The sequence below is a fragment of the Ahaetulla prasina genome, chromosome 3 (genome assembly GCF_028640845.1).
Source record: "Ahaetulla prasina isolate Xishuangbanna chromosome 3, ASM2864084v1, whole genome shotgun sequence".
Classification (NCBI taxonomy): domain Eukaryota; kingdom Metazoa; phylum Chordata; class Lepidosauria; order Squamata; family Colubridae; genus Ahaetulla; species Ahaetulla prasina.
Window position 1 is genome coordinate 166,872,139 of NC_080541.1, and position 13,902 is coordinate 166,886,040.

Here is a 13,902-nt window from a genome sequence, read left to right on the forward strand (position 1 = left end):
CATTCCAGCTGAAAGCCCCATGAATGGAGTCTATTTAGAACAGAGTGGAATACAGAAGTAGCAAAGCTGTTAATATTCCTGGTTTAACTGAAAGCAGAGATTAGTTGGGGGCTTTTCCTGTAAACATTCACACTCCAATGTCTTTGTGTTCTTTTTTCTCTGTGATTTTCATCTGTGGTGACCCCACAATTGCCTCTCCCTAGGGCCCAAGGGGAGTTTCATCTGTACATTTATTTTCAGGGTGGCCTAAATCTATGCTGGAACCTCAATGCTAACCATTCCCATAAGATGGGGTAGATGCCAGACATTGTGGGTGGTGACTGACACCCAACTCTTCAAACAATCTGGGCTCCAAAAGATAATCTTTAGAAGCAAGATTACCTTTCCCAGCACATTGGCACCACCATGTTCTTTCAGAGGGCAATGTGTGGCTAGGCCTAGATGTAACCTTTCTAAACATGGCTTCTGCCCAGGCCTCAGAATCTGGGCATGTCATGGGTTCTGTGAGCAATATCCGTTCAGCTCCTGTGGATGTGTTTATGTTTCTCATATGAAAATAGGCAATCTGAGGTTACTGCTGTGTTGGAAAAATGTCAAGACTCAATTGGCAATATCCCACCAAACCACACATTTGCAGGAGACAAAAACAAAACCCTTGAATTTCTAAAACCATGCCTGTGTATCTGTGTGTATCTGTGTATATGTTTTTATCTGTGTGTGTACACGCATGTGTAATGAAAGTAATTGAAAAGACTAAAAGATATGAAGAAGCTAAAACATATGAAGAACAGTTGTAGGATTTGGGTTTGGCCATTCTAGAGAAAAAGTCTACGGGTGACATGATAGCAGTATTCCAGTATTTGAGGGGCTGCCACAAAGGGGGTCAACTTACCAGAAGGAAAGACAAGAAACAATAGATGGAAACAAATCAAGGAGAGAAGCAACCTGGAATTAAGGAGAAACTTCCTACTAAACAGTGAGGATAATTAAACAGCTTGCATTCAGAAGTTGTAAGTGCTTCATCACTCGAAGATTTTAAGAAAAGACTGGACATCCACCTGTCTGAAATGGATAGGGTCTCCTGCTTGAGCAGGGGATTGGGTTAGAAGACCTCTAAGGTCCCTTCCATCTCTATTCTGATTGATTGAGTGAAAAAGAAAAATGAAGCCCCCAAATTATTCCCTAATGAAGAGAAAATATAATATAGTGTCCGATCTCCTGGAGAAGCCTCTTACCCTTTTGTTAAAGCCTTATTTAGCTCTCAGATAGTTTAGTTTAGTTTTATTAGATTGAGTGATAGGTTTCTTGTTTGATGGAACATATGTTTTACAGATCTGTCATGTGAAAGCTATTAAAAAAAGGAACTAGAGCAATAACAATAAGCCACGTAACCATGGTGCATTTAATCCCTGAAGTTTGACTATTAAACTATTGCTTATGCATCTGAAGCTAGATCACATCATGCTCTGTTAGCGTTTCAGCAGTAAATTTATATTGGGATGCAAACGGTTTTTCTTAAAAAAAAGTTTATTAGTATCACATACTTTTGGCTCAAAAGCCTAACTCTGTCTCCACATTGGCTGTCTCCCAACATAATTTAGGTTGTGGAAAGAGGATGTCTGCATACACTAAGTTTTGGGTTGCAAAATGAAGGCTCAATTGACAAGAATATTGCTGCTCGGTAATTATGAATGTGTTGTAAAATAGATAGTTCCATAAACAAAGCTGCTTGATTAAATTCCAGGTCAAAATTTCCTGAGTGTAATTTCCATTGTCATTTTTAACGCATGTTTATTAAAATACAGTAAATATTGCTGGTAACAAGTCACAATTAAAGAGCAAGAACATAGTCTTTCTATTTTCATCAAGCAGTGGTTTCTCCTGTCCCCAAATTTATCCTAGTTTCAGGAAGATAATTCAGTTTAATTTATTTGATTTGCATTTTTCTCTGCTTTTGTTAGCCCTTAGGACAGTTAATTAAATGTAGAAGAAAAACAACTTATAAAATTGTGAAATGGTCATATTAAAATTATTGATAAAATGAAGGGATACGGCCATCTTGTGTCGTGATAAATGATGGCTAACACACTGAAACCCTAATTCTGTGGGAATTAGGATTTAGATTCTAGTGCTTTCTTCCAGATAGGGATACTTTCTTCCTGCTTGTATAAGTTTACCAACTCTATGGTCAGAAGGCTCAGAAGCTTTAGGGGTAAGTGAACTGTGCCAATCACAGGCAGTGTGCAGCCATTAGAGCAAATCAGGAAAGGTCCATGTACAGTGTTGGCATCTAGAAGCATATTTGAGAGGCTCTTCCACCAAGTTCATGAAAGAACTACATGAAGCTTGATAGTAAGCTGTGTAATGTGAGCAAACTGTCTCCCATCAAAAGCCGATAGTAGGGCTTTGAAAAAGACCAGTTGTTCTGAGAAATCCACATGCTCACAGCCAGTGAGACTAAGTGAGATCTTAGTAAATAAAAGGCCTTGAGTACTTGAACTTTTGATTCCCAACTAGTCACAACGGTAGTATTCTACCTCTGATCCTATTTAGTTTCTTGTCAATGTCAGTCTGGCTCACTGGGCAAGGTTCAGCAGATGTCAGAATATGTCCCAGTCCATATACCACAATGTAAGTGAAGTAAATGGTAAAATGCTGATCTTGCTGATTGCTGGATCCACAGAGAAGTGGCACCTTTCTTAATGCCAATTATGTTAGTGCTAGATCTCTCCTTTTGTATCAATCCCCACTGTCGGCCCTGGCACAATAATAGCACCAGCTGCAGCCATCAAATCTGTACCATTAGCAAGTTCCAGAGTCATGGGGAGGTTTTTAATTTGCCAATTCTCAGGGAGAGGAGCATTGAGACAACAAATTGGCAAGAGCATTGGAGAATACGCATATACACTTCAAAGAGAGAAAAAAAGTTACTTCTCCTATAATTCTGGAAGTATCCCTTTGAGCAGAGGTGAGCAATTATGGCCCCTTTACATCTGTGGACTTCAACTCCTAAAATTCCGGAGCCAGCGTGGAATTCTGGGAGTTGAAGTCTACAGGTCATAAAGTGGCCAAAGTTGCCCATGCCTGCAATTGAGATTTAGTGTTTCTGAAGCAAAAGAGACAAAATTCTATCCTTTCCCCTGAGTTAGAAAAAGTTGATGTTGGTTGGCTATCAAATAAGCCGAAGACTTGTGGGCCCCCTATGTTTTGTTAAAGGGGCATTTCCTAAGCACAGTGGTTTCTTTCATCAAGCAATATGTTGCTTATTTCATAGTAATTCATATAGATGGACTAATAGAAACCATATTTCTGTTTGGCAACTTTCCAAGTATGTTTTAGAGATGATTACATTTGCTATTGGTAATGTAAACTTTATTCAAGATCTTCAGTTTAATCTTGTGAACTCACCAGGAAGTTCATTTTGATTATTTGTGGCTGGGCAGCATATAATTTCTCTAGCTTTTGCTAAGCAGAAAAAAAAAAAAGGAACTATCTATGTCCATCCCACCTTTATTTTCTATTACTACAAGGTAGATGAGTCTTGAAATAAAATTGCTGTAAATATAACAATTTTGCTAGGCTGGATGGTTGTGCTGTTATGGATCTGGCTTAAGATAAAGCTGCAGGCTTTCACTGAATTCTTAGTAATGAAGATATCTTGGTGATTTGGCTGAGTTTTCTGTTTCTTACAACTTTTTCTTCTTTTGCTTTTCTCCTCATCAGCTGGATTGCCATTTTTGATCATTGAAACGAGCACAATCGCACCCTATCCACGGGGATTTTATTGTAATGATGAAAGCATCCGTTACCCTATGAAAAGTGGAGAGACCATCAATGATGCTGTTCTGTGTGCTGCAGGCATTCTTATTGCCATACTTGCTGTAAGTAAGACAAATAACAGAAATCTGCATCTTGTAACCATATTTGCAATAAAATGTTTTCTGTCTTTAAGCAGAACAATTGGCAAAGCCATAATGTTGGTTTTTTTTGGTTGACATGCTTCATGACTTCAGCCGTGGTTTGTTTTTAAACACGACGGCTTAAATTAAACTCAACGACTGGATCGTAAACAAAATACTGTACCTGTGTTTTGGTACTATTCATAAATAGCTAGTCATTAAACTACCTTTTGAAAAAAAAAGTAGTGAAGCAACTGACTTTGATATTAGTTTCAACTGTAAAATACATCTGGCCACTATACGGATCAAAATAATGTAAATGAAGTTAGGGTATCATTGTCCTATTTTTGAGGGTAGAACTAGATAATTAAAATATAGCACTTGGAGAACTTTATGAATCAAAGCATATACAAATAATCTCAAAGTAAGGACATGATGGCCTTTCAGAAGAAACAGGGAAACAACATAAATCCCACAAAATTTAATTCATATCATTTTTACATTTCAGCTACGAGTTTCGAAGGTTCTGGTGCACAGTATCCTTAGACTGATAGGGTTTTGTTTTCTTTTTTGGTATTTATCTATATTTCATGACAAATCATTAAGTATATTCTTAGAATTAGCCATTGTATGTCAATATTTCTCACATGCTACAAGTACTCCTCGACTTACAACCACAATTGAGTTCAGAATTTTTGTTGCTAAGTGAGAAATTTGTTTAGTGAGTTTTGCCCCATTGTATGACTTTCTTGCCACATTTATTAAGTGAATCACTGCAGCTGCTAAATTAATAACATGATAGTTAAATGAATCTGGCTTCCCCATTGACGTGAAGTTCACAAAAGATGATCACATGATCCCAGGACAATGCAATTGTCATAAATGTGAACCAGTTGTCAAATATTCGAATGTAAATCACATAACCAATAGTCATGCAACAAGCGTAAGTGTGAAAAATTGTGATAAGTCACTTTTTTCAGTGCCGTTGTAACTTCAGACGGTCAGTAAACGAACTGTAAGTGAAGGACTACCTGTATTGGGTTCAGAGATAAAAAATAAAGAAGTATAATTTAAAATGAAATGTAAAATTGAAAAAAATGAAGAGAATTAGGGTCTGTATTATATAGGGTCTATAGCAGGCGTGAAATGCTACCGGTTCACTCCAGTTTGGGAGATAAAAACTACCGGTTTGGGTGAACCAAAAAAATGCTTTAAAATTTTTTTAAAAAGAGGTTCCGACAATCACAGCTGTGCCGTGTGATCGTCAGAACCTTTTTTTTTACTTTTTAAAAGCATTTTTTACTACCTATTTGCTGAAACCAGTAGTAAAAAAATTCTTTAAAAAAGTTAAAAAAAAAGTTTCAACGATCGCGCGGCACAGCTGTGATCGTTGGAGCCTTTTTTTTACTTTTTTAAAGCATTTTTTTACTATCTATTTGCCCAAACCGGTAGTAAAAAAATGTTTTTAAAAGGTTAAAAAAGGGGGGGGGGAGTTGGCCACACCCACCCAGTCACATGAACACCCCCCCCCAAACCATGCCCACAGAACCGGTAGCAACAAATTTTACATTTCACCACTGGTCTATGGGCCTATCCTACCACAGTTCTGAAATAATGATTTGCTTGATACTCCTTTGCTTGGAGATATTTCTACAAGCATTTTCTCATTATTAAATAAGATTTTTGATCTTGGAAGAAGTGAACTGAGTATGCCACAGTCTAGGGTGTCCAAACTTGGCCCCTTGAAGAGTGGTCGACGTCAACTCCCAGAATTCCCCAGCCAGCATGAACTATAAATATGAGCAAGTAGCTGGCTGGGGAATTCTGGGAGTTGAAGTCCACCACTCTTCAAGGGGCCAAGTTTGGACATCCTTGCCATAGGCAGTAAAAGGACATTATTTTATGCAAAGACACATAAACGGAACTGGTTTTATAATTGGATTTTCCTAACCAATCAAGCTCCTCAATCTATTTGGGATGCCAAAGTAATTAGTATGTGCAACAAGAATTAATCTTTGGCTATGTTTTTTAAACCATAGTTTGTCATCCCACAAACTGTGATTTACATTTGCTCTACAAAGTAGATGAAACTTTGGTTTGTTAAAATAAAGCAATTAATTCCTTGAAATGCTTAAGAGGAGAAGTAGGAGAGAGTTTATGAAGTCAGGGATAATTTTTACAGTAAGAAATAATGTTTTGATATACTTATGAAGTAAGTCATTCCGATAAATGCTGGAAAGTTGAGTTACGTTTTGGATTATATCAGGAGATTTTAAGTGCAGGGCTACACATGATCGGTTACACAAAACCACTGATTTGTAGACAAATGTAATTTCCATATTTCAGGAAAATTACAGTAACTATTTGCATAAATAATCTTATGAGAAGAAGTTTTTGTTCGCATGAATGGCCAACTTTGTTATTTCCTCTCCCAGGAAATTCATTCATTTTTGAATGCCAGCAGGATGACTGGACTGGTCGGTCAGATGCCATATTTTTAGTCTTCTTAGCTGAGAGGCTGTCCTTTCCCCACTTTTTCCTTTTTAATTGTTTTTTTTCCCCTCCAGATTTTTTTTTAAACATGTAATCGAATTGTCCTCAGCCTCCAGTTTTTACACATTTGGAAAACTTACTCACTATCCCACTTGTCTCAATAGTTACAGCAGTGGGATAGGGATGAGAATCAAAATGTCCAGTGAGAAGCAGTGCTTAAAAAAGCTCAACCATAAAACACAAGCTGATTTTCAGATAGAAAGTTTGGGTGTGGAAATTATTTTATAAAAAGTTAGTTTAATAGACTAAACAAAATCTGCTTCTGATTTCTTGCATGCTTTTCAGATAGTACTTGCTTAACCACATAATTGGGATTGGAAACCCCATTAAGTGACCTGATGATCAGTTGAAAAATCATGTGATTTCACCACTTATCGAGAGCAGTTCTGGCTGCTGTTGTTAAACAAGGACTGCAGGATTATTAATTAATTAATTAATCACATATTGACTTCTGACTTCTTACTAGCTTTCTTATTAACTTTGCTTGTAGGAAGCCAATAGGAAAGGTTGCAAATCATAATCATATGAGAACTGGACTTAAGTCCTGTTTGAAACCTATAGCAAGTTTGAACAATTGCTGGAACAAATGCTCATTAAGCAAGAATCTCCTATATTGTATTGGTCAGTGATTGAAATAAATACAATAAAGTGATAAAGTATGTATTATTAATTGTCAAGTAACTACTAATCAGCTTTCTTACAACAAAAAATGGCAGATTAATTAAAAAAAAAAGAAACAACCAAACAATTAAAAAAAGGCTTCTGGGTTAGATTTGCAGATTAAAAGAAAATTAAACTAGGTTAACTAAGTACTGGGTAATATAAATGAATTGGTACTATTAAGACTTAAAAAGCGAAGAAAGCTTTATTAGTTACAGTGAAATAATAATAATAATAATAATAATAATAATAATAATAATAATAATAATAATAATAATAATAATAATAATAATAATAATATTTTAATTTTTATACCGCCCTTCTCCCGAAGGACTCAGGGCAGTTAACAGCCAGATAAAAATACAATTCAATATACAATAAAACCCATTTAAAAAACTTATTCAACCTTGGTCAAATTAAAACTATAAAAGACATGATATAAAACCCCCATTTAAAATCCAATTTAAAACCCATATTATGCCAGTCCTGCTCGGAAGAATAGATAAGTCTTCAGCTCGCGGCGAAAGGCCCGGAGGTCAGGAAGTTGACGGAGTCCAGGAGGGAGCTCATTCCAGAGGGTAGGTGCCCCCACAAAGAAGGCTCTCCCCCTGGGGGTCGCCAGCCAGCATTGTTTGGCTGACAGCACCCTGAGGAGACCCTCTCTATGGGAGCGCACTGGTCGGTGGGAGGCATATGGTAACAGAAGGCGGTCCCGTAGATATCCGGGTCCTATGCCATGGAGCGCTTTAAAGGTGATAACCAACACCTTGAAGTGCACCTGGAAGACCACAGGTAGCCAGTGCAGCTTGCGCAGGAGAGGTATCACCTGCGCAGCTGCATTCTGGACCAACTGGAGATACAATAGAGATACAATTCTGACTCTTCTTTAAAAAAATAGAGATGGTAGAGGTAGAGATGATACAAATAAAATAGTTACTGCAAAATTTAAAAACAGCATTTTTTATTAGGTTTATTCTAGTTAATGCAACTATGTTTACAGCTTAATACTCCCTATACTAGTTACAGGGAGTATTTTGTTAACACTTGTTAACACTTCAACTAAATAAAGCATTGAATAGAATAGAATAGAATAGAATTTTATTGGCCAAGTGTGATTGGACACACAAGGAATTTGTCTTGCTATTGTGTACATAACCTGCTCATTTAGAAAGGTAATGATTGATTAATGGGTAATGAATAACCCAGTGACAAAAAGAAGATATGTTTAAATTACCATTTCTATTCTGTATTAATTTTAGAGCCATAGTAGCTGTAATCTCTGCAAGTTGACAAATTATGATATATTTTGTTGTTTCCAAAATATTTTAGACTTGCAGGCAGCTATCCAAAAGACAAATACATGTTTCCTTCAAAAGATATAATTTTGGTTCCAGGAGTATTTGAGTAGAATATGAATTCTTTAGAAATATACAGAATCCCTATTCTTCTCTTATTCTTAATGATTATTCTGTTTTCAAACAACATAGGAAGGTTGAGGAAGAATAAGCATTCAGTTTTATTGCTAGAACTTTTTATGGGTGGTTTTTTTTTTTAATCAACAGAATATCTGTGAAAGGTCTAGGTCATGTTTTATGAAGCTTCCAAGATCCACAAAGTTCTTGTTAAGTAAATTTTAGAGGTTATGACCTTTGTCTCCTATGGTGCATGAGAGGATATGAATGCATAAGGCACTTGAGATACTAATTGCCTTAGGGACCATGCTTCCAGACCTCCCCTATATATTCCCAGAGATTATCCCGGTCTGTATTTCTTTCACTTTAGAAGATACAGCTTAACTTTTGAGGTTCTCATTTTATCCACTAGTCCTGGTCATGATTTATAAAGTTTCCCTTAAAGGTCAGCTAGTAATGTCTCAGTTGTAACAAAAGACTTTCTCTTTCCATATTTGAGTAACTAGGATTATTCATTTCTTGACTTCTACTTGACTTCATTTCTTGACTTTACTTTTCTAAAGATTTGACACCTTTAGAAAAGACAGTTGATGGACAGATGAAGTTAAGATCACATACATACTTATATGAGAATACATTTAAGTGAACACTCTAGTCTTTGCTTCTGAATAAACATAATTATGTTGCATGTTCTTGGACAGGATTTAAATTGTCGTTTTAGATGGTAGATTACACTGAAGTTCTTAAAAGGATAGAAAAATAGCACCTCTTAAGAGGATAGGAAAATTCATATGCTAGATCAGTGGTAGTCAACCTGGTCCTTACCGCCCACTAGTGGGCGTTCCAGCTTTCATGGTAGGCGGTAGGGATTTTGCCTGATACTGAAGCACTTTCCTTTTTTTTAAATTTAATTGACTTTTAAAAAAATTTTCATAGCATTATTTAAAAACATTTTCATTAGGTTTTCATAAAATTCCCCATGACAATTTAAATTTCTGAAAATATATTATTTTTATTGTCCATGCAGAAGTTTAGTTCACGTTATGTAAGTGAAACTAAATGGCACTATAGTGTGACCGCAAATAAAAGAGCCTCATCCCAGAATAGTTCGCGCATCTCCCCCACACCACCTAGCTGTAACAGACAAGCAGAGCTATAGCCGGCGCCCCCCCAACCCAATCCATGATGCGCGAGAGGCATGCGCAGACAACGATACATGGCGTATTACTGTGGAACCGGTGGGCGGTTAGAAAATTTTACTACTAACAGAGATACAAAAGGTATAAAAAGGTTGACTACCCCTGATCTAGATATACCCATATTTAGCTACAAAGTCTGGCAGAATATAGTACATTTTGGGAGAGCAAAAGAGAAACAGTTATATTTATAAAAAGATAGCATTAAAAATAGGATAAATATGTGTGCTAGTAGTCCATGCTTACCAACCATTCATTCAGTGACTTTTCAGAGTTATGACAGTGCTGAAAACCAAGATTTAAGCCTGATCTTCAACATTCCAGCTGTTCCAGCACCCCCACAAACCTATAAGTGTGATCTGGTCATTTGGCACCCAGCTTATACTTACAATGGTAGCAGTGTTCCACGGCTACATGATTGCCATTTGTGACTTTCCTTGCTGGCTTCCCACAAGGAAAGTAAATGATGAATCATAAATCATTTGCACCCTCCCCTTCCTAGTAGCCCTGCTGTGCTATCACTGTGCCTTACCTCCCTGCCATCCTGCCTGTGAGCTGCCTGGAACATTCTTAATTGAGCACGTTAATTCTTGCTTAATGATGGCTGCATCGCTTAACAACATAAATTCTGATCCCAGTTATCATTCTTAACTGAGGACTGACTACCTGTATTCAACTGAAATCTTACAATTTTCCATCTGATTAGATCCTTAAAAATATAGGTGGTCCTTGATTTAGAACCACAATTGGGGTCAGATTTTCCGTTGCTAAGCAAGGAGATTGTTAAGTGAGTCGTGGCCAATTTTACAACCTTTTTGCCATCCCTGCAGTTGTTAAGCAAATCCAACTTCCTTCCTTGATTTTGCTCATTGGAAGCTGGCTGGGGAGGTTGCAAATAGTGATCACAGGATGCTGTAATCCTTGTAAATAAAAGCCGGTTAAGCTAGCAGTTGAATTTTGACCCTAAATCACGTTTTTTTGTCCTGTTGTTACTTTAAGTGGTCACTAAATGAATGGTCGTAAATTGAGAACTATCTGTATAGTAACTTGAAAATTAATGATTCCTACTCAGGAAGAGAGTAGGGTGACTTGACAGAATCAGAGAGGCAAGTTCTGTTAGAGGCTTTCCAAGTATTTGCTAAAAACCGTTTTCAGTCCTGTTTTCAGCATAGTGAAATGCTGTGTACTTTGTTCTTAACATCACTACTCCCCTTTAAACATTTCCAGCAGTTCACACCACATGCATCCTCTTTGCTGGAGACACAAGTCAGAAGAAGAGCTTAATATCTTTAAAACTTGTTTATTCAGGATGAAGTTTCAGCTTTTGCACATCTGTACTGAATTAGTTGCCCGAGCATTCTTTCTTTCTTTCTTTTCTTCTTACAAAAAAAAAACACCCAGGGTCAGCATTTGCCAAAAGAACAGGATTCTCCTACTTCAACTTATTAAGGGTTTTGCCACAATTTTGGCTATAGGAGGATGGGGTCATGGCTATGTAATAGCATGCTGTTGGGGAGGCAAACTCTCCAATTTTCAAACTGCTATATTAGTGCAATTATCAAGACCACCAGCAGTTTAAAAGAAAACATTAATCTTGTCAAATCCTCACACATGTCCCTTAGGCAAGTTATTAATACCGTATATACTCGAGTATAAGCCGAGTTTTTCAGCACGTTTTTTGTGCTGAAAAACGTCCCCTCGGCTTATACTCGAGTCTACGTCTTCGGGAACCCCGCACAGGAGGGGGTACCGAACGGACTCCCATGGGAGGGACGGGGAGCGGGCCCGCCGAGGTCTCGCGGGATTTGTCGCCCCCAGGCCGGCCCCCATTCCCGTGTCTGGTGGGCGGACGGCGCAAACTTGGCGGACTGTGCATTGGCGCGGGGAAGCCCTGGTGGTGTTGGGGCAGCAGCCGCCAAGCTCAGGCCGGACTCGGCAGCTCCCCATCAGCACTCGCACGGCGCGATTCGGGCAGGAGGAGTCGGGCTCGCTCTGTGGCGGTGGCGCCGCTGCCGCCGCGAGCCACCCAAAGGCCAGAAGAAAAGGTCATTCCATCGAGTAATGGGCGGCTCCTTCCTCTCCCGCCTTACCCATGCTGTGCGAGCCCGGCTGGGCTGCAACCCCGCCGCCGCTCCTTCCTCAGCCTCCGGGGCTCGCGCTCTAGCAGCCGCCAAGCTCAGGCCGGACTCGCAGCTCCCCATCAGCACTCGCACGGCGCGATTCGGGCAGGAGGAGTCGGGCTCGCTCTGTGGCGGTGGCGCCGCTGCCGCCGCCGCCACCACCGCCACGGAGCGAGCCCGACTCCTCCTGCCCGAATCGCGCCGCGCGAGTGCTGATGGGGAGCTGCCGAGTCCGCCTGAGCTTGGCGGCTGCTAGAGCGCGAGCCCCGGGAGGCTGAGGAAGGAGCGGCGGCGGCGGGGTTGCAGCCCAGCCGGCTCGCACAGCATGGGTAAGGCGGAGAGGAAGGAGCCGCCCATTACTCGATGGAATGACCTTTCTTCTGGCCTTTGGGTGGTTTCGCGCGGCGCAGAGCGCAGCGCCATCCCGCCCGCGACCCTCAAACTCGCCCGCTTTCTGGTAAATTGAGACGCCCGGTGAACAAACAATGCAGCAACTCAGAGCAAGCCGGCGATTGGCCAAGCTCAACCAGTAGAAAAAGGTTCTCCCGTGTCGTCATTGTTGCTAGGCAGATGTTCAGGCGCAACGGGAGAGAGAAGAGGGGAAAACCTCCTCCCTCAGCCGAGAAGGACTGCACCGCCAGGGCTTCCCGCGCCAATGCATAGCCTGGCGGGAGTTACTGCAGCTCACCGGCTCCGCCCCAACTGGTGGTGTTGGGGCAGCAGCTGCCGCTTAGCAAAAAGGTCGCCGCCCAAAACTCCTCGCCTTCTCCTGGGAAGGGCTGGATGGCTAGCCGGGAAGGGTTGAATAAGCAAGCCAACCTCCTCCTCCTCCTCCTCCTCTCCCCGCAAGCGAAAGAGCGTTTTCCCGTTGGAAGAGAGAGAGAGAGAAGAGGGGAAAACCTCCTCCCTCAGCCGAGAAGGACTGCACCGCCAGGGCTTCCCGCCAATGCATAGCCTGGCGGGAGTTACTGCAGCTCACCGGCTCCGCCCCAACTGGTGGTGTTGGGGCAGCAGCTGCCGCTTAGCAAAAAGGTCGCCGCCCAAAACTGCTCGCCTTCTCCTGGGAAGGGCTGGATGGCTAGGCGGGAAGGGTTGAATAAGCAAGCCAACCTCCTCCTCCCTCCTCTCCCCCGCAAGCGAAAGAGCGTTTTCCCGTTGGAAGAGAGAGAGAGAGAGAGAAAGGAGGGGCCGTTCCTCCCCTTCTTTCATTCTTTCTTCTCCCTCCGTGCTTCACCGTGCTGGGCGACCTGGAGCAGCTGCTCTTCAGCCAGATGCTCGGTGAGTCAGCCCGTCCCCTTCCTTCCCGTGGGGGTCTGCCTTGCTGGTGAAGGTTATTGGGGCTTTTGAGCAAGGGAGGAGGAACGCGAGCACCGCCTTCGGCTGGCATTCCGGGATTTCCTTTGTTTAGAGCTGGGAATCCTCCTTCCCCTTTGCACTCCTCCTCCTCCTCTCTCTCTCTCTCTCTCACACACACACACACACACACACACAGACTTCTAAAGTCGATTGGCACAATGCTAAGCAAACACAGCAGTGGGTCAAGGGTGAAGGGCTAGGAACCTGGCAGGTGAAAGGTTGAGCGACATGAAAGGCAAAGACCACAATTGTTTTAAGAAAGAAGCTTTAGCAGTGAGGGGGATGGAGGGTGTTTTAAGTTTTGGCAAACAGCCAGGCCAACTGTATTGGAGAAGGTCACACAACTGGCCTTAACATTTTAGCTGCTGTCTTTTTCCTCACACTTGGGTTTAATGATATTAGAGATCCTTATTGCCCTGCCAAAAAAAAAAAAAAAGAGCCACCCCAACGTCTATGAAAATTAACCTTCTCTGCCAAGAGACACTGTGCAGGGTATTTTCACTATTGGTGTGCATACAGGCTTAGATTTGTGCTGGGTTCTTAGTGCTTAGAGCACTGACCTTCAGAGGCACCCTGGTCCCTTGGAAGCTAAAGGAGGACTCATTTTCATGCTTGCAGTTGTATTGTCAATTTCTGTGAGACAATGTTGTTGAAGTAACTCACTCACTCATTCATTCATTCATTCATTCCTTGTGTGTCCAATCAC

At 41.0% G+C, this 13,902-nt stretch overlaps 1 protein-coding gene across 2 annotated transcripts in view; it reads left to right on the plus strand.

The window, feature by feature from the left end:
- Positions 1-13,902, plus strand: part of PLPP3 (phospholipid phosphatase 3) — a 99,349-nt gene that overhangs the window by 39,184 nt on the left and 46,263 nt on the right. Inside the window, exons 2-3 of one of the 2 annotated variants that reach the window (XM_058175113.1) lie at positions 1,602-1,681; positions 3,724-3,881. In XM_058175113.1, the coding sequence (XP_058031096.1) occupies positions 1,648-1,681; positions 3,724-3,881 (192 nt within the window). In that variant the 5' untranslated portion in view covers positions 1,602-1,647. The remainder of the gene's footprint in view (positions 1-1,601; positions 1,682-3,723; positions 3,882-13,902) is intronic. The other variant, XM_058175111.1, reaches the window with a different exon arrangement.